This window comes from Mesocricetus auratus, unplaced genomic scaffold (assembly GCF_017639785.1).
Source record: "Mesocricetus auratus isolate SY011 unplaced genomic scaffold, BCM_Maur_2.0 Super-Scaffold_15014, whole genome shotgun sequence".
NCBI lineage: Eukaryota > Metazoa > Chordata > Mammalia > Rodentia > Cricetidae > Mesocricetus > Mesocricetus auratus.
The window spans coordinates 41,268,324-41,294,355 of record NW_024429186.1 but is presented as its reverse complement, the minus strand read 5'-3'; the positions used below and the strand labels follow the sequence as shown (position 1 = coordinate 41,294,355).

At 43.3% G+C, this 26,032-nt stretch overlaps 1 protein-coding gene across 1 annotated transcript in view; it reads left to right on the top strand.

Moving 5' to 3' along the window:
• The first annotated feature begins 5 nt into the window (after nt 1-5).
• Nucleotides 6-26,032, top strand: part of Rhoj (ras homolog family member J) — a 77,948-nt gene continuing 51,921 nt past the window's right edge. Inside the window, exon 1 of the mRNA XM_040742922.1 lies at nt 6-655. Coding sequence (XP_040598856.1) covers nt 478-655 — 178 coding nt within the window. The 5' untranslated portion in view covers nt 6-477. The remainder of the gene's footprint in view (nt 656-26,032) is intronic.

Here is a 26,032-nt window from a genome sequence, read left to right as displayed (position 1 = left end):
GAACCCACGATTTCCTGACGCTCGGCAAGCTGGAGGAAGCGAGGGGGGAAACTCCGTTTAAAAGCCCTGCTCTCCTCCATGTTAGCTGTGTGCTGGAAAACCAGACAGGAGTTGTCCAAATCCCACCGTGTCATCAGCCAGGCTGGGGATGGGGAGGGCAGAGTGAGACTCTCACAGGCTGCTGAGATTTCTAGACTGCCAGGAAGTCCCGGGAAGTGTGTGGAAACGAGAGCGTCTTAACTCCAGCCAGTGGAGGAAAGGGACAGACCTTTTACATCCCTCTTCCTAAGAGTGCGTTACCTTTCTTCTCTCCCAGCATGGTGAGCAGCAGGGCTGGCCTGTGTCTAGGCTGTGCCTGGGAGAGCCAGGCCAGCCACAGTCAGGCCGCCTGAGCTCCAGCCTGGGGCCAGTCCCACCGTTCCATGCTCTGCAGAAGCCCCAGCCCCGGCAGCAGCAGCAACAGCTGGAGCCTCCAACATGAGCTGCAGAGAAGGGGCTGACAGCAGCTGCGGCTGCGGTGGGCGCGACGAGAACAGGATCCTCAAGTGCGTGGTGGTCGGGGACGGCGCGGTGGGGAAGACTTGCCTGCTGATGAGCTACGCTAACGACGCCTTCCCGGAGGAATACGTGCCCACTGTGTTTGACCACTATGCAGGTAGGAAAAAGTGGGGACCAACTTTATCTAGATGAGCAGGGGGATGGGGGCACAGCCCAAGCTCAGAGGGGCCTGGCTTACCCAGAAAGTCAGAGCCAGATGTGGACCTGGCAGGAACCAAGTTAACTCTAGAATGTTGCTAGGATTGGGGAGAACCTGAGCATCAATTTACATGGTACCGCCTTCCCACCTTGAGCAAATGTGCAACCCTGGAAAATATCCTCCAGACCTCGGGGCCAGAAATTTTTCTCAACACTTTTTTGCCTAAACCTCCCTAAACTTTTCACGATGATCTTCTTTTTTTTTTTAAGTGTAGTGTAATTGCATAAATTTCAATTTTAAAAAAAAAATCACCACTAGACATGTGGGAAGAATGCTTTACTCCTTCAAGCTAGTCAGTCATAAACGAAAATGCTGAGAAAACCAGCCAATAAAACATTCTCCTTTTTTCTGGATTACTGGGGCCTTAAATTTCGTCTTTCTCCCTCCTGGGGTGGTAGATGAGGAGGAAAGTGTCCCAAGCTTTTTTAATATTGACTGGGAAGTTACGTAAAAGATTGCTATGCTTTAAAAAATAAAGATTCAAATGCAAATAAAATCATTTTCCAGTAAGTCCTGAAAAGACAAATGAGTATGAACTATTTTAAATCATGTTCCGATGCTGTCGTCATACCTTAATTCTTTCAGGGGACTTTTAGTTTTCGAGTGTTTGGTAACTTGCACCCTGCATGTTTCCCATCTTATCCGCGACCTGTAAGCTTCCCCTATGGGAACTGATGAGTTCCTCTCAGCTCACGGTGGCCTCGGTTTTATAACATTTTTGGAACACAGCGATCACCAGTGAGTTACCAGGGACCTGGGATCTGATGGGAGGCCAAGGCTTGGGATCAGGTCAGTGTTGAAGGAAGCCGCCCACAGGAAGCCAGCCTGAGTCTCTGCTCTATGGCCATTTGAAATCCTCCTTCCTCCCTCCATAGGAAGTAGCTGCTTCTCCGTCCAGAGTACCATAGTCACCCCCATCTTCCCTTCCTTTTAAGTATACATATTTGTAATAGTGGTGTACAGTACACCCGGGAGAGATTCGCTGCTGGGGAGGGGGTCCATTTCCTAACAGGTTTTTTTTTATATTTGTAGAAATTACCTGCACATTTTAATAGCAAATCTCCTGAGCGTTTCTGAAAACATACTGAGTATGTCCAGGGAAGAACTTTTTAATGAGAATGGAACAAAGATAAAAACAGACTTTTCCTGTTTGGGGGGATGGGGGAGAGCGGATGTTGTAAAATACAGGGCTCTGTACCTTGAGGAAGGGATTCCGATTCTGGTCCCGGGACACTGTAGCAGAAGTTGTTTCTCCTGTTATCTTCTTTATGGTAGAAAGAAAAAAAAAGCTAGTACTTTATTTCAGGAGCTTTCTGATCAAAGATGGAACTGAAAATCTACTAAAAGGAAAGTCTTCTAGTGCCTGGGAAATTATGTCTCTGGATACCCATCCCTCGGGTGAGCCAATTACAATCCTGTTGGCAAGAAAGACAAAACCATCTTTGGCAATGAAGTTACCCTATTAAGAATAAAAAACTGAGGTCAAAACAGCTAGACTTTGCTAGCATGAAGTTATTTTATATTCCAATTATATGACTAGGGCTTGAGCACCAAAAGCCCTCAAAAAAGTTTTACTGTTTGGGTTTTTATGAACTAAACTGTATTGTTTTAGTTCCTGAGGAATCACAGCCCTCAGACACGAAGCAGTTCTTTGCACACAGCAGGCCTTCCTGAACACGGTCACTTCAGTTTATGCTACATACGTCTTTCATATGTGATCGTCTCATGTGCTGTCCCTGTGGTTAAAGGGGAAGGAAAAGCATGAGCCACACTCACACCAGAGATGCAGGAAATGCTGATTTCCATCCCAAAGACTCCACCCAGCTCTTCCTGCTCGGGGATGCATCAGCCCATAGGTGGCCATCGGGAAGCAAACCAACTCTAAAATAAGCTAAGGCCCCTTCCCCATCTGGATCCAGTTATCAGTTCCCTGGGTCCCACGGACCCACTCTGATAGGACAACAGGAAACACAGCTGCTGTGTCTTTAGAAAAGTGGCCTTGAAGTCAGGGACAGCCTGTCTTTTGAGGATGGCTCACTGAGGAGAGTGTGTATGTAGTAATAAGGACAGTGTGCCGCAATATCACATAATCCACTTCTGATACTGTCTTTTCCATTTACTCTGTAGCCTTGAGAAAGTTACTTAACCTCTCAGTGCCTCTGTTCATAATAGGAACAACAGGGACAATAAAGACTTTTGGATTGTTTTTTAAAATGAATTCATGTGTGTAAAGTTCTTATTAGTGCCCAACACACAGTGTGGGGTCAGGTATCATACCAAGGTCTGTACACACAATTATGAAATCGAATGAGAATGTTATTAAATGATAAGAACTACAATGGAGGGGGGGTAATTTCAAGAGTATGCTGTGATAAAAGCAGAGGCGGGATGGAGCACATTATTATCCTTATAAAATAGCTACCATGGAGCTAAGGACTGACAGCCCTGGCTACTGCAGTAAATGCGCGACGTTAATGTAAGAGGTAAAATGCCAGACTTACATAAGTAGTGGCAGAAGAAAGAAAAGGCTGGCGGGGAGTGGAAGTTTTATTCCTCCTAATTTATTTTTCCCGTCCTTCCAAACTAGCAGAGTCCCAAAGTACACCAACTCCATGTGGCTCTCCTGAGGAGAACTCCTTGATCTGTGTCCAGTCCACTTCTCAAAATGTGTTTACATTTCTAGGGCACAGCCTGCACCATTCTGTCCTGATTTATGAGTTTCCTTTACTGCCACCTCCTCCCCTCTCTGAGTTCTGACTCTCCTTAAAGGAAGATCATCCCTTGCCACATCCTGCTGCTGGTGTCTTGCCCTGTAGCTTTGATGGTTAGCGACTCTCCTTAAAATACATTCATAGCGTGGTTTCTGGAACGCCTCCTCCCTCACGGCTCTGTTCCACAGCCCGCCCCCCCAAACTCTTTCCACCTCCTCTGGGTCTCCCTCATTTCCCAAGGGCTAAGTGGTAACATAGCTCAGTGGTTAGTCCCTTGGTTCCCTTCTCTAGTTAGTCTCAGGACTCAGATGTTAGTATCTAGTTTCACAGCTGAAGATAGCATTGATATACTGCCAGTTTCATCTTCATATCTGCCCCACCAAGTCTCAGAACACTCATCTATGCAACTGCCCCATTCCGTTTATATGTCTCATAGGCCTCTCCAACCAACGTTTGTTTTAATTTTCCTATCTGCTCTCCCACCTCCCCTCTCCACATAAGACCACTGCTGGTTTCTCCTGCCCAGTGACTGAGAGCAAGCACCAGTGTTGCCTGTGACTCCTTTCTTCTTTTGACAGCATCCTCCTCCCTCTCCAATCAACCATCGGTTCTTATCCGTTGTCCCTACAAATGAGCTCAGCCTTCACAATGCACCAAGAACCAACCATGACCACTTGCCATCACCCTATTCAGTGCCTTTTCTCCTATCCACACCACCATCTCTCATCCACACTGCTGTGGTGGCCTCTCAACTCTCTGCTTCAAAACCTGTCCCCTGTGCGTCTCCACCTAGGGGAACCATCCTCAATCCCAGCCCCCGAGTCCCTTCCCTCCACACTCACACGCTTCCTTTGCCATAGTGCACAAGGTGCTCCATGACTCTGTCCATTTTCCCTCCTCTCATCTTCTAACCCTGTTCTCAGTATTTCTGCTGTAACCACAGGGGCCTCCTTACTGTTTCTCATGGAAGACTCCTTGAATGTCTGGCATTCGCTCTTACCCTGAACACCCCGCTCCCAGGTCTGACCTAGCATTGATTGGTTACATAATTTAATCCATGTGTCTGTGCCTGTGTGTTCACAAAACAAAAGCCCACACGTACACATGTGCAAACACACATACACACATGTGACTCTAACCTCTTGTTCTGTTATACCTTCCTTTGCCATATTTAATATTAGATGACATTGTGTGTTTACTGGCTATTGTCTTTGTTACAATTTCTATTGCCATGAAGAGACACCATGACCATGGCAACTCTTACAACTCTTAACTGGAGTGGCTTGCATTTTCAGAGGTTTAGTTCATTATCATCATGGCATGACATGGTGGTGTGCAGGCAGACATGGTGCTGGAGAGGTAGCTGGGAGCTCCTATGTAGGCAACAGGAAGTGGTCTAAGGTTCTGGGCAGTGTCTTGAGGATATGAGACCTCAAGGTCTGCCCAAACAGTGATGCACTTCCTCCAACAAGGCTACACCTACTCCAAAAAAGCCATACCTCCTAATACTGCCACTCCCTTTTGGGACCATTGTCTTTCAAGTCCCACAGCTATCTTCAGTTTCTCAAAGCAGAGCCTGGCACATATTTGGCTCCCAGTAGATAATCACTGAGTGAACTAATTCTAAGCATGCATTGCCTTGGTCTCTCCAGCATTTGAGTCACCTCTAGTCCATTAAAACTTTGGTGAATAGGACTAAAGGAATAGTTCGGTGGTAAAAGCCTTGCTTCACATACACAAGCCCTAGTTTTGATCCCAAGTATTGGAAAAATAAAAATCTCTAACAAATCTATAAAGAAATTGCTGGTCCAATATTTATTTCTTTAAGAATAAAAACAAAAACTATTTGCTAGGTGTATTCTAACTTGCTTGGATTTTTTTACATTTTAGATAATCATCTCCACTCTATAGCTATAATATAGTAATAATTAACTTTACCTTTATCAAATCATGTCACCCTACAGTGTGTAATGTCACTCAATTTCCTCCATCTGAATTAAACTCAAAAGCTGGGCTATATTTGGTATAGCCCACTCAAATAGTTGTACTTTTTATAAGACCAAATTCAAGAATAACACAAGTTCCACTGAGGGTTAGGATCACAGAGCAGGGACAGTGGGAAAATAGAAAGGAAAAATGGTATTTGCTATGATCCTGCCTGATAAGGAATCTCTAGGCCCTGCTTCCTAAGCCATCCAAGGGTGTCTTACAAGCCTCTGGGCTGTTGAGATTAGCATGCAACAAGAACATATCTTTCCACTCTTCAGTTTTGTGACCAACCCCTTACTGATAAAATATTCCCATCCTTTGACATTTCACATGTCATATGGCATCAGAGTAAGACCTTCATCTGAGTTTGGTTGGATTGTGCATGAAATTAGGTAACGTATGTGGTTTGTATGATAAGGTATCTGGTTGTATAAAACAAGTGTACTCCAGCTGAAGCATGCCTCCACACACCTCCACTCCATCATTTGCATCATCCTCTGTACTGAAATGTGTCCTTTCTAAAGGTCCCTCTCCCAATGCTCATCCCACTAGGGCTCTCTCATCAGAAGCCATTCCGTTTGGGGAAGTCGCTTTCTGCCAGTGTTTGCAAACTCAGGCCGCCTGTGCAGGAAGTTAACACAATTCATGGAAAAGAGGAAAATCCAGTTACTCTATCAGCATGTGAGATATAAAAGGAAGTTGTTTTCACAGAGAACTGAAGGCTGGTTCTAATTTTTTCCACCAAATTGAATGGCATTTGACCCAAGGTAGACTCAGAAGAGCTATAACAGCTAGAATAGTGGATGGAAATGATGTCAAATACACAAAAATAATAAACTGAGTAAAAGAAAAGTGTCAGGCCTACAAAGAGTTTCTACAGGCCTAGCTCATTGGCAGAGCACTCGTTTATCAGAAATAAGGCTCTGAGTTTGATCCAGACACTATAAAAAAAAGATAAAGACTTGTAACATAGTTCTGTCTACACAGGAAAATTCACTCCATAGTATCTCTTTTGCTCTTTATGAGAACACTTGAAGACACCCTAAAGAAAGAATGGTTCATTTCTTGGAAACTACAAGAAAACAAACCTAAAGTGACTTTCAGGAGAGTATGAAATAAACCAACAGCTACCTTTTTTTAGATAAGAGGCTGAAATTTATCTTACAAAACTATCTTCTCACTTTAGCACAACCCTTCTACCCTGTAGTTAGTTCTGGTGGCCAGTCCCCCACTAAAATCTCTAGGGACCCCACCAACTGCCCCCTCATCAGCATAAACTACATAACAAAATATGCTCCTGACACTCCAAAGGTTTTAAAAAAAATCTTTACACCAACAAAGTGGGCAAAAATCAAATACATCTTAGACTTCACCCCAAATTACTTACTGACTCCCTTGAACACCCTTCCTTATTAAGCCGTGGATGCATGGGCACTGTCACCAGCTATCTGCTACCACCTAGGATAGGCACCAAAGGAAACCACTAACAGCAACCTCAAGCTGTACAGGAGCGGCCATTAAGTCATTCAAGAGCCGTGCACTGACTTCCCAAGCAGCAAGCTAGTACATGCAGTATTAGTACACATGAAGTACAAACCCACCTGGACATGGCCCCTGCTGCTTTCAGTGGGTTTGTAATGGAGCTAGAAAGGCAGATACAAACAAATCACTGCATTGTGTTTGCTGGGTTATCAGCAGACAGTAGTGGGCTTGTAAGTCACTCTGAGGGCAATAAAACGCCATGGCAGCTTTTGCAAAAGAGCCCCATGGAGGAGACTGGAGAGCAAAAGGTTGCTGGTAGTTTTTATGTGTGTGTGTGTGTATGTGTGTGTGTGTGTGTGTGTGTGTGTGTGTGTGTGTGTGTGTGCTGGGGCGTGGGGAAGGCAAGTGCAGACACATTTCAGGTACTTGTGCCATTACACAAATGAATCACCAGGTTATTACCCTCAGACAAAAGTATACATGGTAGTTGTGATGGAGAAGACAAGAATGGACTGGTTGTATGAGCTGATCACTTGGTCCCTCCTAATAGCATGAACGTCACTGGGATATCTTCCAGCTCAACATTCCTTTTAAATTGTTATCTTCTGTCTTCTATCTGTGGTGCCCAGAAATGATGAAATTTTTAACTCTATTAAGGTCATTAACATGTTTTCTATAAATCTCTTATTTTAAAAAACATATATTAAGGTCCTGCGTGTGCGTCTCTGTGTGTGTGTGTGTGTGTGTGTGTGTGTGTACAGATGCTTGTGTATGTGCATGTATTTGTATGTGGAGGTCAAAGGGCAAAGGTTGTTCCTCAGGCAACATTCACCTTGCTTATTGAGACAGTCTCTCTATGTAAAAATTAAAATATGGGTCCAAACCAGGGCTAATCTAGGAGATGGAACTATGAACATGAATTTCTGTAAGCATTCCAGAAATTGAGCAATACCTGTGAAACTCCTACGTTATACTTAAAAACCATGGAAATATCACAAACTCACTGAACTCTATATTCAACTAGTGTAATTTGTGTGTGTGTTTGTTTATGTGTGCATTCATGTTTGTGTGTGTACACACCAATGTGGGGGGTAGGGCAGAGGTCCATATCTTCCTCAGTCACTCTCCACCGTAGTTTTTAAGACACGGTTTCTCACTGAAACTGAGGCTCATCAACTGGGCTAGACTGACTCCAGGGATCAGCCTGTCTCTGGCCCACCCGGGGCTAAGGTTATGAGCATGTGCCTCCATGCCTGCTTTTTATGTGGGATCTGGGGATCTGAACTCAAGTCTGCATGCTTGCACAGTAGACTCTTAATCAGCAGCCACCCCCTTCGTCCCTCAAGCTCATGCAATTTATCAAATTCAGCAAACCTTTCTTTATACTAATAGAGATGCCTATAAATCAAGCCAGAAGGAGCAATTTTATAATCAACCATCAATCAACAAAGTCGTTTACAAACAGATACACATATAATTTCCTGACTTGGGAGTTTCTATCAGATCATGGGAAATAAAAGGGGCTTTTAGAGTCTCTCAGAAACACTTAGGAAACTCTGAAATGATGATCTTGAAAAAGAGAACTATCCCCAAGGCTGGGACAGGGAGATACCCTGAAACAGAAAGATCACAGAAGTGCTGGGAAAGGTCTTGAGAAAGGAGGCCTAGAAGGCTCTGTGGCTGGCAGGGGAGATGTGGGGGAGCCAGAACCCGGCCAGCATGGGCATACTACATACCACTGCTGGGAAACCTGACACTTGGGCATGATCTACAAAGCAGCCCAACCAGGGTTTCTTTTCCTTGAGGCCTCTCACTGCCTATTGACCAAGTCAGGGGGAGGACTGTGGGTCCTTGGGGGAGCATAAAAGGGAGCGGGGGAACTCCTCCTCCCGTGGGAAGAAGTAAGGGAAAGTGTCCTGGTCCTGGGGTGGTTTGGGTGCAGCTCTGTCTTGGAAGGGATTATTGGTGCTCCAAATCCACGCAGTCCTGTGATTATGAAATGAACAGTAAACATCTGTTTCCCCGCTGCAAACTCTGCTGCTCTGCTTCACGCTTTGACCTAACATTTGGGAGAAGGAGGGGTGAAAAGCCTCCTCCAGAACTATTTTTCTGAGTCCAAAAGTCCTCCCAATAAGCTAGCATCTGCCTGAAAGAGAGAGAGCGTGTAAATTGTGGTAGAGTCATGGGCTCTCTTACTGGAACTCCCTGTTGACAGTTGACAAGCAATCCCACTGAGGCAGCCAAGCCTTCCTCTGCAGTCTCTCAGGCTCTCTTAATACAAGTTGGTGGAACAGTCCTCAAAGTGTGATCTTTGTTGTTGCGTTTTGGTTTTTTGAGACAGGGTTTCTCTGTGTAACAGTCCTGGCTGTCCTGGAACTCACTTTGTAGGCCAGGCTGCATTCAAACTCCTAGAGATCCACCTGCCTCTGCCTCCCCAGTGCCGGTATCAAAAGTGTATGCCAACACCGCCCAGCTCTCAAAGCGTGATCTTATGGCTGGAGAACAATGTATGGCCCAAGCAGAAGACTCCCTGGACAAAACATGCAGTTACGGTCACAGTTCATTAATCAAACAATAATTTGGTAATACTGAGTAGCAGAGCGTTTCCTGCGTGTCAAACCCTTCATTGCCCTTGCTGTCTTGTTTGAATGTCATCTTAGGTAGTAAGTGTCCTTAGTCTGTGAGCAAGGAAATGGAAGCTCAAAAGGAAGTCATCTGTCCCACATTCCTACATCGTTTGGCTAGGACATGGCAGAACTGAGATTTGGATCTCTCCCGGGGTGACCTCCTCAGCAAGGCCACACCACCTGGATTAGGTTGTATTAGCCTGTTTGTTTGCTCTTGGGTTTTTATATTATTTACCCCTTTAATCCTATTAAGATTCCCCCCTCCTAGAATATATACCAGAAGAAGGCTAGGTTCTTTCTGTTATGTTCCAGAGCCTGTAATGAACCAACAACAGCAGCAACCCAGATGCTTATCAAGTAAATGAGTGACCTCTAAGAGTTCTACCATGGTCTTAACCACTGCACGTCACTGAACGTACCTCCCTGTGTGAACAATCAGTTTTCTATTCTGAACATATCCTGTCACCCTGCTCCCTGCAAGGATATACCTTAAGCATCATGAACACACAAAGAAAGAATGGCCTTGTTTGTTTAAAACTATTTTTAGGTGGGGGGAGTGTGTAAAAAATGTTTTGTTCGGGTCAGATTTCAAAGTTGTGAGTTCTGCATGCTTTAACTAGGCATGTGGTGGTTTTCCTACCTGTGTTAAGGGTTTGTTTTTAGAGCTGTTTTTTTTTTCTGATGCTATGTCCTAGAGGGAAAAAAAGGCAACTCTGTTTGTTGAAGAATTTGATATGTAACTTTTCTTTCAAATCACAAGGCTAATTAAGAGGAAAAATAATAAGCAAGTCTGCTCCTGAATGTGCAGCATGGATAAACCTCCTAAGAATTATGAGTGACACTCACAAAATGCAGCTACTCATTTGGTAAAGGTACAGCTATTTTCACATGTGCTCACAACACATGCAATGGATCCACTCGTCTGCGTTAATCACGGGGCACTCCGCGCTTGTCAAAGCAAGAGCTATGAAGAGAAGAGGGCTGTGCTCTAGCCTCGGGGCTCCCTGCCTTTGCTCACACTGGCTTAGGTCACATTAAGAGCCAACTTCTCCTTTGCTCGAGTAAAATGAATTCCATGTGATATCTGCAATAGTTCAAGCTGGTAAATAAGAGTAAAAATGTTTTTCTTTTCAAAAGAGCCCGAGAGTGGGTACTGGCTTATTGAGTGTCCATGTTGAGCTTTGCTTCAGATTCTGCTCCATCATTCCTCTCATCTTCCCTTCATAATGCTCACATTGGGCTCCTCCTTTCTGATAAACCACATCTCTCAGGCTGTAGAGCAGAGTTACTTCCTCTCTCTTGAGATCGGTGACAATTGAGAACAACCTCATTGTCACCCTCCGAATAACGGCTCTTCATGTACTCAAAGGCCAGAGAAATTTCATCCTTGTTACCATGAAACACTTCAGCCAGTATTGTCCAGTTCCCTTCATGTCTGACCTATTCTTTCCCCAGTTTTGATGAGAAGCCCCTCATGAACTTACTCAGACACACAGTCAGCACACAATGGCTTTACGGTATTTTTGGCAGGAATAAGCAAAGGGACCCCAAGATCAACTTCTCCGCACAAAGGATATTTATTTGCCCCAGAGGGACAAAAGGCAGAGAATAAGAGACAAAGACAGGAGACAGAGGACCAGGGAGATGGGAAGAGGACAAGGGAGAGTTGGCAGGGGTATGTTTCTGGGAGGTACAAAGGACTGCCTCTGGACAGAGAGGAGACCGATAAGGCACATAGGAAAATGGCAGCTTATTAAGGTAAAGGGGGAAACCCTGTGTTACGATGAGGCGTTTAGTTTTTATTGGGCATGTTAATCAGGTGAACCAAAGGGGGCTTGTGATTGCTGACTTCAATACTTTGATAGCTGGACCTTGGTAGTCAGCCTCAGGAGGAAGAAGTGATCAAATAAGGGACTAGACCTTGTTGGCTAGCTTTAGGAATGAAACCCAAATGGATTCTAGCAAAGAAGAGGGAAGGGCAAGGTCTGCCAGAGCCGTGTTTGACATGCTCAGGCCAAGTAGGGTCCCTTCAATACGAATCTTGCAACATGATTAGGCACTCCCCTAACAGGATAGATAAGCCTTAGCCAAATCACCATCATCATCGTCATCATCATCATCACCATCATATGTATATGGGTGTTTTGCCTGAATGTATATCGATGCACCACATGCAAACCTAGTGCACACAGAGGCCAAAGTGGACGTCCCCTGGAACTGGAGTTACATACAGTTGTGAGTGCTGGTAATCAAATCCAAGTCCCCTGGAAGAACAATGCTATTAACTACTGAGCCATCTCTCCACACCCCCTAAATAATCCTTTAGATGACACTTGTCTTGTGCTTTTATCCCTTGCCACTCAGATGTATTAGTCAAGTTGACAAATGCAGAGAGCTGAAGTCATCAGCATGACAGCACTGTTCTTTCCCAACATTCTAACAAATATCCAAGAAATTGTCCCTATTTGCCTGCATTACAAGGTCATGTTAAGGCTTTCAAAAGATAAGATTTATTCAGATCAGCCAGGCGTTGGTGGCGCACGCCTTTGATCTCATCACGCGGGAGGCAGAGGCAGGCGGATCTCTGTGAGTTTGAGGCCAGCCTGGTCTACAGAGCAAGTTCCAGGACAGCCTCCAAAACAATACAGAGAAACCCTGTCTTGAAAAACCAAAAGAATAAAATGATTTATTCAGATCTTAAAATTCATGTAACTTCGAGTTCCCCCCAGCAATTCAAGTGGCCATACAGGGCATGCTGAAGAGAAAGCTTGATAACAGATGTGTTAAAGACCACATCTTGGTTGTTCTGATTACCATGCATCTCACAAGCCTCATTTTAACAGATTTAACTGGGACTCGGTGTATAATGAATGTATATGGACTGTGGTGGCTAATATTGATTGTCAATTTGACAGGATCTAAAATCACTTAGGAGACAGTCTCTGAATATGCCTGTGAGGAATTTTCTAGATTGTCTTCACTGAAGTAGGAAGGCCTATGTTAATGTGATTGCACTATTCCATGGACCAGGCTCCTGGGATGAATAAAAAGGGAGATAGAAGGCTGAGGACTAACGCTTGTCACTCTTGCTTCCTGAGTGTGCATGCATGTGACCAGCTGTTTCAGGCTCCTGCCTCTATGACTCCCTGCCATGATACCCCACACTCTCTGTGAGCCAAAGTGAACCCTTTGCCCCTTACGTTATTTTTGCCAGTCATTTCAGCTCAGAGACAGAAAAGTAACAAGACATCTAAATGCATAGTACTGGCAGGTACATCCTGCCTGACACATATCAGTATTTTAGCACTCGGGGTCCGGTAGAATGTTGGTGACAGTTCTTCACCAGCAGCCTTCATGGTCCCCTTTGGCACTATGAAATCCAGCCAGGAGAATGGGATTTTCTGTTCAGGTCCAGCGAAATTTCTCCATGTCCTGAAGTCAAAGTTTTCACATTCGGTTAGTTGTCTTCAGCAATAGGTTCTTATTGTCTAGTCTCAGCATACAAACAACAGTAGTAGTAATAGCCTTTATGGTTTGTGGCCTCAGGGGCTTCCCTGACCAACAATTCACAGGAAAGTAGCCCAACCTTGGCACTGAATTCTCCATTCAAAAATCTTACAGCCTCTGGGGGTGTCCAATTCCACCCACGTAGGGTATTTTTGGAATTTTTTTCTTTTCAATTAACCCAGCTATGGTAGGATTGTAAGGTAGGCAGAAGTACCATTGTTCCTGGTTTTTTTTTCTCCAGTGGTTTTCTACATCTGCAAAACACTCACAGGTCAGCATGATATCAGCTATATAACAAAACCTTCTCCTGAGGATGGGCAGAACAAGGCAATATGCCCAGTCACCATCCCATTACAAAGATAACCTTGGTGAAGCACTCTGGAAGTCTGCTGTCACCTGTTCTCAGCAAGTGTCAGGTAACCCCAGAAGTTCACAGCTAAGAAGATAGTAAAGTCAGGCATAAGCAAGGTCTAATAGAGCACGGAAAGTTCAATCCATTTGTATCAACTGCTTCCTCCATAAATCAGGTTAGGTACACAGCATGGATAGGAGATGTTAACTTAATTAGTTCCCATATCCTCCAGTCATTCTCTCTGAGAGTTTAACTTTCCATACCCCAGAGCTCTTCCATGGAGCTGCCCTAAATTTCTCCACAGCTGATAAATTCATGGGCCTGACTTAATCCATTAAGACCTACTCAGGACTAAGGGGGAGCATGGCCCTGCTCTCCCCTGATGAAACTGTTGGTTCCTTGGGACAGAGTGACCCTGGATTGGCACCATACCCATAGCTATAGCTGTTGCCTCTTCACCCACCATACCTAGTTGTAGGATATTCCTGGCTGAGTAAACCATCTCCACCCCTAGCATAGCCTTTCCTGAAGGGAAAAGGCGCCTTCCTTAGTCTCAACAATATAAACAAAACCTGGGGCATCCACAAAAGATCGTGAGTCATTTTGGACCCTATTCCACCATATTTAGGTGAAGTAATACCCATAGTAAAAGAAATTTGCTAGTATTGGACTCATTTCCAGAGAAATTATTTCCAAAATGCAAGTGAATGTTCAAGCGTTAGCTCCTAAAATAATGACAGAATCATAGAAGAGGCTGGGGCACAGGTCTGTAGACTCACAGCTCTCAATGCGGCTGTACAATTGGAGGAAACCTATTTCCTCATCACAACGAGCTGACAGACTGACCAGAGTTTTCCTTTAGGGTGTCATCACTGCCTCGGTTTCCCCAACTCTTCCTATTTCATAAGCACCTTAGAAACCTGCTTCCTGGGAAATGAGGAAGAGAATTCTGCTGAACTTGACTCCAGTTTGAAAGCTCAGGTCTGGGTTTTCCCACAAGCCCTGCAATAACTCGGGACCAAGAGGAGCAGGAAATAAGGCACTCTGCAGATGGGAAGGATCTGCCCACGGACCGACCCCACTTATCCCTGAAAAGAGCAGACAGAACAACTGCAGAGATGTTGCCATCTTTCATTTTCTTTCCAGATTGTCACCTTAACTTCCAAACAAGTGTCTGACTCGAAGAACTTGATGTATATGTTTTTCTCCTCAAGGTTCTCTGTGATTTTGAGACTGGCTCTTCTGTTATGGCTGTGACCAGCAGTCCTCAGTCCTGGGCTTCCAGAGCACTACATTTACAAGCATGCACTGACATACCTGGCTAGGTCTTGAACTAATGATCCTCCTGTCTCAGCACTGTGCCTCTGGAGCACTAGAATTAGGATTGTAGGTATGCACTATCACACTTGGTTTTCCCATGGTCCATGAAACCAGCCAATGATTTTACTAATCGTTAAAAATGTATTTGTTCTCACTGAGTCTTAATTTGTTCCAACTCTATCTTTTTGCTTGTTTGCTTTCTTGCTTGTTTTTGTTCTGTTTTGCTTTTCTCTGTGTAGCTTTGGCTGTCCCAGAACTTGTTCTGTAGACCAGGCTGGCATCGAACTCACACATATCTACCTGCATCTGCCTCCCAAATGCTGGGACTAAAAGCGTGCACCACCACTGCCTGTCCTTACTCCATCTTCAAAGGGGAGCTCTTCCACTCCTTCCTTGAAGGTTTCTGAACTTTCTGATTTGTGCATGAAGACTTTTCCTCCCCCTCTGCCGTGCCTCTACCTGGCGAGTTCACACAAAGGACAATTCCTCTGCCAAGAAAACAATGCACAGAGGATATATGGGTATATCCGCTTGAAGAGCAGCTCCACATAAGCCAAATTTCATGCTAATACTTTTATCAAGGAAAGGGGGACTCAAGATATATTTTAATGGCATTTGTGAGAATGGCGGAAATGCTGTTATGGAAATTACACCATGATGTGAGGGGAATGAGAAAAAGAAGATTTTCTCCTCTTATGTGAATTAATCAGTGATTCTGGGTAAATAGCAGGGCCCTATCCTGGAGCAATGTCTATCAAACATATGGGAAGAGATTGTAAAATGTTTGCTGTGGCTGTTCAAGGGCAGAGTTCTTCCAGCCTCACACCCATGGCGCTTGGACCACTAGATCCATAAGGTGGCACTCACACCTGAAACTCTAGCACTCAGGAAGTAGAGGTAGGAGGAGCTTCAAGGCCTGCCTGGGCTACATAGGAAAAGCCAGTCCTTAAAACACACACACACACACACACACACACACACACACACACACACACAAAATCATTTAGAATCCTTGCCTTGGTGCATACAGTCTGCCTTCTCTATTGCTCCCCAAACTTCTGCTCTTGTCTTATTTTAATTCCTATCTAAGAATCAACAAGATTCTGTGGTCCTCCGAAGAAAGACATTGGGGTTTTTGGAACCCCGATCTTCCTGCCCAAAAGAAGTATTTGGAAAGCAGGACCTCACTGGAGACCCTGGTTTATTACACAGTGGAAACTGAGGGTGAGAGACCCAGGCGTTCTCCTAAAGCACCCAAGGGTTCTCTGAAACGTAAAAGATTACCATTTCAACTTGACTTCCAAATTCTTTCCTCCTTCACACACAGCATCCTTCACCGGCTAAATGTAGTTTTAAAAGTAAAACAAATACTTACTCTCAAATTATGTCTAAATATCTGCATTGGTGCACTGGGACTCTCGACACAGAAAGATTCTCCCCAGTTTCCTATGCCCCCCTGTTGGCTGCGTCTCCGCTACATGGCACTCCCTTCACATAGCAGCTTTTATGGCCTCTACAGGCCACTCCTTCCATGAGGCAAAGCTCTTTCCCTAGCCACACATGGGCTTGTCTTGGGCGCTTGGTAAGACTTGGTTGTTGTTGTTGTGTTAGCATCTTTTCAGGGGTAAATGAGGCCATTCTGTGTTGATTATATTTCTGACACCAGAAGAGTGGCAATAAAGAACACAACACCTTTTCTAGCATCAGGAACATGGCAGGTGTCCTGGTGATGAGAATTGTGATATGCAACTCCCATAGACGTGACCAGGAAGGTCATCTTACTCACAGAAATGATGGAGCCCTGGTAAGGCAGCATGCACCTAACTACAGACCCAGGAGACTGAGGCAGAAGGATGGCTTAATCTCTTAAGTCTTAAATCAGACTGGCCAATTAAGTTCAAAAGCAAGTCTTCTTACAGAAACAGAGATTGAAATAATTAATGGGTTCAAACGCGGCGTTGTTACGTGGTTTCTAAAACGGTGGTGGTATTTCCCTTTGGAGCATCTGACACTGATGTGGGTGAACTGAGTCCGGAATGAAAGCAGTCTGTTCTTACGTGGGCTGTGAGTCTCAAGAGAACAAAGGCAGAAGGAAGCAAACGGTCACCGAGTTCACCTCAGGGTTGTCTTCCTGGTGCTTCAGGCACAAATCATCTGTGTTCTTCCATTCAGGGGAGTTCTCCCTCCAGAAATGAGGGACCATTGGTTCTGGAAGGATCTACTGATCCTCCTGTCACCTTCAGGGCCCCACTCATCCAATGAACCTCCATCATTGATAGACAGCCAATCTTCAGACTTATAAATAACATTTCCTCTCCTCTCCACCCAACCTCTGCATTTGTGTGTGACATGTTTAGAGATTACTCTACTCTTGCATAGTCTCAAATAGCCCACAGAAATAGCTGGGGGAGGGGCCACATTTAGTAACTTGATTAATGGCAGTTCCCCCCCCCAAAAAATCAGCTATCCCCTATCTTTTCTTTACAAGGAGATGGCTACATGTAAAGTTGCATAGATATCAAGGAAATAAAACTATCTCACAGCTCATTTGTATTCAATATGAATACCCCAACCATGAACTTTCAGTACAAAAAAAGTCAATGCAATTCAATTCATTGTTATTCCTCATTGAATGTGAGTGTGTGTGGGATGGGACAGGATAAGGAGGGGGAGAAGAGGGAAGGGACCAGAAACAGAGATTGAGACCAGAAGAGAGAGAGAGAGACCAAGGGGCTGCAACTCTCCCAGTGAAACAATGAACTGTGTTACCATATTGTTCAGTCATAGACAGTAAAGCACTGCTTTTTCAGACTAGGACTCTCCTTAAAAGGAGACTGTCATGTGTGTTAACTCTTTAAAAGCTTATCTAATCCTTTCCCATAGTCCAATTTCCCTCAACTCCAAGAGCCTCTAAAGATATTCTCTTAAGCATATTTATTACCATAACTCTCTCTAGCACAGTTCTGCATTGGAATGAGGCATCTAGGAAGTTACCCATCTCCCTTGACAACATGGGGCCACAGGAGCCATCAGACAACTTATCTGTGTTAGCCAACTGCCCCCAAGAAATCACAAATTATATAATGTGCATGAAAGTGTTTGATGCACTGCAAAGTACTACAGAGTGTTATTGTTTCTTATCAGCAATAAATCACCTTAGTCATTAAGTGTGGCAGAAGCATGGAATTCCATAATGTGTAATTAACTACAAGCTACAGCCAAAGCTTGAAACCGAAGGCATCCTCTTCCCCAAAACTACATGTCATGTCTAAGCCATAGTTCATCTTACGTGTGCTTTCACAAGTGCCTAAGCAACACAGACACAGACCATAAGGTCACTGCTTGCTACAATGCCCACCGCTTACTACAGTCTTCTTGCTCCTTTTATGGGTAGAAACACCTCAGAGCTGTTGGCATTATCTCAGCAGCAGGGGAGGAGGGAATCTCCAGAGCAAATGTCACGCAGCTCCAGCACCAACAATTGTTTCTAATCAGGCATGTAAATCCATTTTTATGACCTTACAAAGATTCACAATAAAAACATTTGGATATTAAAACACTCTATTCTAAAGACATGATTGTAATTGTACTGTTTACTGCTGCTACTATCCCACAAGCATTTTACTGCCTGGTGGCAGATTCCAGGATTGGGTTTGCAGCACAGTGCCCACCTAGCACATGCAAGGCCCTGAGTGTGAGCCTCAGCACCGCAAAGAGGAAAAAGGAAAAACAAAGCTCTAAGCTGATGTCTTTCAAACCCTCATAGTGTTTGTAGTGTCCCCATCCCTTATCTGTGAAGGACACAATCTAAGACTCAGTGGGTGCCTGAAACCACAGATAGTGCCAAACCCACACAATCTATGCCTCTTCTTGTAAATACACACCCATGATAAAGTTTAACTTGTAGACTAGGCATAGTGAGAGGGTAATAATGGAACAATCGTAATAAGAATGGCCATTAAAGTTATGTGCTATGGTCTCTCCTTCTCTTTCTGTAAATATCTTATCACAAGATGAGAAGCACCTTTGTGATAAGATGAGATAAAATGAGTGGCATAGGCTTCCTGACAGTGTTAGGCCATGATTTAAGGGTTACAAAGTACTGAAATATCATGAGTAAACCACTTACTGAAATGACTACAGAGAAGTTTATGAGAGAGAAGTGAATACACAATGGACACATGTCCCTTGAAGATTGACCACAACCATACCCAAAATTGTGATGGGGTTCAGAAGCTGTGGGCTGGTATGAGGATATCAGATTGAGGGTGTGGTAGCTAGGTATTGGTGTCACACTTAGAAAGCAGGGACAGAAGGATCAATAGTTTGAAGTCAACCTGACCTACATAGTAAGTCCCAGCCCACTCTGGGCTGGGCTACAAAGTGAGACCCTGTCTCAAAAAAAAAACTGGATGGATGGATGGATGGATTCTAGGAGTAAGGGACACATCTTTTAGAGAAAAGGAACTTTCCAATTAACATAAAGAATGTTCAGAAAAGAAATTAGTGTTTCAAATATCTACAACTTCCATAAACCTGTGGAGAAGGATTCAGAGAAAGACATTTGCTGGAATATGTAGGTCTCTGTAACAATTGGAGAATTAGCCTTTGTATTATTATTAAAGGGACAAGCCTGGAATTCCATGCTGGCCCTATCTTGATGACCAGTTATTAATAGCTGTTACAGAGAATTTCATTTCTTAATGCAATGACCAATTTTGAAAACAGAACTGGTATAACCTGAAGATATTTTTTAAATGCAAATAAATGTTAACATAAAAATTTTAACATTTTAAGAGTACAGAGAAGACTGTCTATGTAATAACATATGAATGCATATATAATATATAAAAATATGGAGAATAGAAAAAAGACAACATATAAGTAACTGAAATTCCCACAATAACTTGTTTTAACTAACAAAGGAAAAATAACGACACAGAAGAAATAAAAATAATTCTACTCAAGAACAAGAGCCCAGAATGAATGAGAATAGCCTACATTTTTTAAAGATAACTGATCTGAAACGATTATCACTGGCAGGACTCCTAGAACTTTAAAGACTGACAGTGGCCAGTGAGCATACTGAAAGGAGGACTGGTCACTTAATGGGGTGAAGGGAGTGTGCGTCCTGAGGTTTCTCCACAGTGCTGGAGATAACATCCAAAGATAACCAAGGAAAGGAAGTATGAGCCAACATCTTTTTTATTTTTTATTTATTTAAATTAGAAACAAGATTGCTTCACATGTCAATCACAGCTCCCTCTCCCTCCCCTCCTCCCTTATCCCCAACCCCTCAACCCTCCATCCAATCCTTATATTAACATGAGACAACATCTTCCAAGCCAACTCAGTAAGTCTTCAAGTGAGGGTGACAAGTACACAAGGCACCGGGAGAGAATAACAACCAATCACTCTCAGCCTAGACACACCGGGGAGGGCCTAGGCCCTGCACCAAGTGACGTGACAGACTTTGATGATCCCTCATGGAAGGCCTCATTCTCCCTGGAAAGCTGAAGGGGGATGGCATGGGGGGGAGGTTGGTGGAGGGCATGGGAGGATGGGAGGGAGAGGAAACTGGGATTGATATGTAAAATAATATCATTTCTAATTTAAATTTAAAAAACAACCAATCATAACTGTTTCCTTATCAAATATGAATCATTTAAATTGACTATTTAAAAAAAGATTTTCTATTAAGAAATACAGTTCTGTTTTATATTTATATATATATATATATATACACATATACATAAAACAAAGTAATTGGGACCTATTTTATAGTCACAGAGGAAAGGCTACATGATTGCTGTAGTATCAAACACAGAAAAGTCATCTCAAAATGCACTGAAGGGAAGGAAAATTTGCTTATAATACCAAAGGATTCAAGCCACAGTGAGAAATAAGAACTCTTAGTTCACAATCTAACCCAGTATCAACTCTCAAAAGTAAAACCTAGAGGACAGAGAGAGATAACTAGACCTGAACTCAATAACCAAGGAACTTCCAATTCTACTGCTATGACGTTAAGTTCACTATTTACAGTAGCTAAAGCAGGAGGCCATTTTTAATAATCTAAACCTAAGTATTTCCAGACAAGAATGAAAGGAATTTGTTAGACCTAACCTCAAAAAAAGTTTTTTAAAAATCCCCAAGGGTATTATAGGAAAATCCAATCAAGTCATTCCCACGATAGTTAAAGTATTCTAGAGCATCATAAAAACAATGCTATATAAGTTTTGTGTACTAAGCATAATACTAATGTCAAAATAAAATGAAGACTTGGAAACAGACCTATGTTATATATATAAAACCCTAGCAAGCATCACTCGATGGCCATGTGCATGAAGGTTTATTCCATGTATTAATTAAACATACCAAAGGACCAACCACTTAGTATGGAGGAGGAACTATATCCTGAGATTTCTCCCTAGTGCTGGAGATCATGGAGTAACATCCAAAGATAACCAAGGAGGAGAAGCCAACGATCTTGAGCCAGCTCAGTAAACCTTCAAATGACCGTGACAAACACTCAGAGAAACTGATTTTCTCATACTTCTGATTCCAGATTTTCCACTTGTTTATAGCTCAACTGTCAATACTGTGCCGTATAAATGAAAATGGGAACTATAGTCAGTGATCTCCTCTGAGCTACCAAGTGACAATCCATTCCCACAATCATATCTTAGAGCAGAGGTTCTCAATCTGTGGGTCGCAAACCATTGGGATCACCTATCAGATATCCTACACATCAGATATTTACGTTAAGATTCATGACAGTATTAAATTACAGTTATGAAGTAGCAGCAAACTAATTTATGTTAGTATTAATGGGTCGCAGCATTAGGAAGGTTGAGAACCACTGCCTTGGAGGGAACTCTCCTGCATTCTCCAATGCAGTCAGCCTTGGCCCCTTCCCCAGCTTCATGCTGGCTCCTTGTCTCCTATGTGGAGACTCTGGAGAAGCCACCAAGCTCATTTTTCTTTTCCATAGACCCCAGTTCCTTGCAGCCATAGCACTAATGTATGTGTTTCCTTGCAGACTCACAGCCAAGATCTGGCCTTAGCTCTTCAAGACCACCCACAGTCCATAACACATGGTCCCCTCCCTCTTCCAAACCAGCAATGGATATTTCCTGCTTATTAAATTCTGTTCATGCTTCAAATCTCTTTCTTCCTGTACTACTGGCTGCTGCAGAAAACGCTCTGATTTTAAAGGGGTGGTGTGGTTGGGTCAGGAACATCTTGCATGTTCTCTCTATTACAAGAGCAACTGATTAGTGACCTAACGTATACCTACAAATTTTTCCTTGCCAGTATCAGCAGCATAAGCCCATGGTGGCTCCTCACATGTCAATTCCCAACTTCCCTGGGCGACAGTTAAACAAATGTAGTCCACATTGTAAAAATGTATTTCTCCCTCCTTTCAATTGCTGGAATCTAATGACCTGAGGACATGAGCTGGTGTTTCTAACGACTGCCTCTGCCTCTCTTTTACAAAAAAAAAGTGTGTGGGAATGGAGAACACGGTGGGGTTGAGGGTGATGAAGTAAAGGTGGTGTCTAGGAAAATCTAAAAGTAGTCAGAGGAAAGTGGACAGCATGGAACAATTGATGAATGCGAGTTACACACACACACACACATCCACACACACACACACACACACACACACACACACACAAGCTCCTTCATAACCTGTGTAAACAGGGATCCATATCATAGACATTGCAAAAGTGTCTGAAACTTGACAAATGTGTTTTTGAGACGTGTGAATGAAAATTTATAAGGATAAAGTGTTTTTATTTCCTAGTTATTTTTAAATACTTTTGCTCCAAAAACTATCTGCCTCCATTCCTACCTTTCTCTTCTGATCACTTGAGTCCTTTATAAGGAATATTAGAGCAAAAATATGAATAAATACAGACAAATTTACCAGCTCCATAAATCACTAATGAGCCGCAGCACCTTGCTACGTGGCCTTAACAGTTGAGCAAATAAATCAAAATCATTCTCTTTACAGCACATTATGCTTAAGCCACGGTTTTCCCTGGAGACATCAGGGGTGAGGACGTGATGTTTTTGCAAAAAAACACTTCTTATAATTCTGTTAATTAGTCATATTAGGAACAGATGCGTCCACAGGCAGGAAGGTGGGGCTGGGAATCAAGTCCGCTCCAACGCGGCACTCAGCCCCATCATTCAGGGTAGGTTAGATTCTTGTCCAGTTACTTACTTTCTAAGCTCTGGTCTCTTCCTCTGTGAAATGCAGGTGACACACTTTTTCATGAACCTCTAAGGACAGAGCAAGCCAGCCAGCCATGTGGGAGCACCCAGTAAACAGAGGTGTCTTCTGCTTCTGTTGTTTTGTCCGTGTGCTAGATGTACTCAGTCCAACTTCCTTGTCCTTCTGAAATAGCCCCTCTTGTAAACCGTGTTTCCCCTGACTGTGGTCAGTTTTCTACATCCGGGAAGAAATGAAAGACACACCATAGGCTGAGTGACTGTGTGTTGATGCTTGCCTGTTCATAAGTCCTTGGATGGGCCTGGGAGTAGTGAAACCCCTGAAGGAGGACAGTGGTAGCAGATGAGTGCTGACATACACAAGGCAGGGAATGATGCAAGATGACTTCCTCTGTCCATTCTAAACCTGCCTTTTACTTCTCTTAGGAAATCCTATGGGAGTCATCAAATCACTTCCGGTTAAGAGGGCATGCCTGCTATTCTCAACCAAAGCCTTCCGGTCTTAGGCATTCAGGTGTACTCCCTTCCATCCGGATACTTGAAACAACTATTTTCCACAAGTTCTGGCTTTTGTTTCATTTTGTTTTGTTGATCCAAAATAATCTCAGGATTTAGATGGCAAAGGAGAGAAAGGTCTACTGAGATGCTTGGGAAACAGGCAACAAAGGAAATATAACCAGCCTTGTTTCCTAATGCAGCTTTCCTACCCGCCTAAGAGGTGTTCTAGAACATAAACCCAAACACAGCTGAGCCCTTGAAGAAGCACAGTCTATTTCCAAACTCATTGTGGAGATGGCTCCTGGAGTAAAATGCTTGTTACTCCAGCATGAAAGCGTGATTTCAAATCCTACACCCGCATGAAAAGAAAGGGTTGGGGTATCCTTGTAATCCCAGCACTGGGGAAGCTGAGGTGGTAGGATTCATGACCTCCCTATCCAGCCAGTCTAGCCAATTAGTGAGCTTCAAGTACTGTAAGAGATCCTGCTTAAAAAAAAATAAGTAGAGTTCCAGTGAGGAAGCTTAGCAGGTAAAGTCACCTGCCACTAAATGTTGCTGAAAGGTTTCTTGTCCTGGCTGGTCCTGCTGCCCTTGGGCCCCAAATAAACACAAAGACGCTATATTAATTATGAAATGTTGGCCAATGACTAGGGCTTCGAATTAGCTAGCTCTGTCTTAATTTATTAGCCCATTTCTATTAATCTATGTATTTCCATGTGGTCTTATCTTACCGGAGAAGGATCTGGACCTGTTACTCCTTTGGCAGCCTCCATGGCAACCCTTTCTGCCTATCTTTGCCAGAATTCTCCTCTTCTCCTAGTCCTGCCTATCTTCCTGCCTTATTGGCCACAGTGTTTATTCATCAACCAATAAGAGAAACATATATACAGAAAGACATCTCCCATCAACTAAGCTTGAGTTCCATTCCCCAGACTCGTGTGGCAGGAAGAAGGCTGAGATAGGAGAAGGTGAGATAGAATTGCCTCACATTCAGGCTGGGCTGCATAGTGAGTTCCAGGGTAGCCTCAACCAAAGAGTATAACTCTATCTCAAACAGATAATAAAAATAAACTATTACAAAAGAGAATATTTGATGGTATTAAGTTGGCAATCCAAAAGTAAAGCCACTGGATAAAACATATACACACATATGATCTTTCATATGTGTAGAATCTAGGACCCACAAATTAGAGGAAATGTGAGCTATTACTCTTTCTGAGACTGACTGAATTCACTTAGCATGGTTATCTCCAGTTGCAACATTTTCTGCAAATGATATACTCTTCCATATAGAAAAAAAACCATTGTGTACATAATCCACATTTTCTTTACCCATTCCTCTGGTGTTGGGCTCCTAGCTGGTTGTCAAGAGTGCAACAATAAACACTGACATGCAAGTATCTCTGTGCTGTAATGGCTTGCCATCCTTTGGGTAAATGCCTACCAGTGTCACACAGAAGATCTATTTAGCTTTGTGAGGAATGTCCATGCTGATCTCTGTAGTGGCTGGACTAGTTTATATTCCTGTCATCAGTGTATAAGGGAACCCCATTTGTCCACACTACCCTGTCCAGCAATTGTAGCTGTTTTATTTTGTTCATGACTACCATTCTGGCTGGGGTGAGACAGAATTTCAATGTAGTTTTGATTTGTATTTCTCTGGTAACTAGTAATGCTGAACATTTTTTCATGTTTATTGGTCATTTATATTTCATAATTGACAATTATCTGCTCATTTCATTAATCCATCTCTTGACTGGGTTGTTTCCATTTTGGATGTTGAATTTTTTGGAGCCTTTTGTGTGCTTTAATATTTAGTATTTACTATGTAGTAATCCTCTGGTGTGTGTGTGTGTGTGTGTGTGTGTGTGTGTGTGTGTGTAAGACTTTCTCCCACTATTTAGATTGTCTCTTTACTCAACTGCTTGTTTTTTCCGTATGACAGCAGCTTTTCATTTTCATGAGATCCCATTTGTTAATACTACTTCCTGAGCAACCAGTGTCTTTCTGTGAAAGTACCTATGATGAAAGTGTGAGTGTGAGTGTGTGTGTGTGTGTGTGTGTGTGTGTGTGTGCAGGTACATGTGCACTAGAGGCCAGAGGTTGACATCAGGTGTCTTCCTCAACTGCTCTCCACCTTGTTTTTTGAGACAGGATCTCTCGCCGAATGTGAAGCCTATGATTGAGCTGGGTTGGCTGGCCACCAAGCCATAGAGATCCCTTTGCCTCCACTTTCACATTTAGGGGTGTAGGCATGAAGCAGCACATCTTGTTTCTTCATGGCTGCTGCTGACCCAAACTCAGGTCCTCACACCTGCATGGCAGACACTTTACCAACTGAGCCATCTCCCTAACCCCCAAGGCCAGCATTTTGATGTGTTTTCACTACTTTTTCCTCCTTCCATTTTTGAGTTGTGCATGAGGCATTTTAAACAGACAACATAAAGCCTTAACTGTCAAGGTTCTGTCCCACTCCAGAAACATTTCAGGTATTATTTGTAAAAACTAAACTTGTACATACAGAAAGAAAGGCCGAGTGCCCCACCCC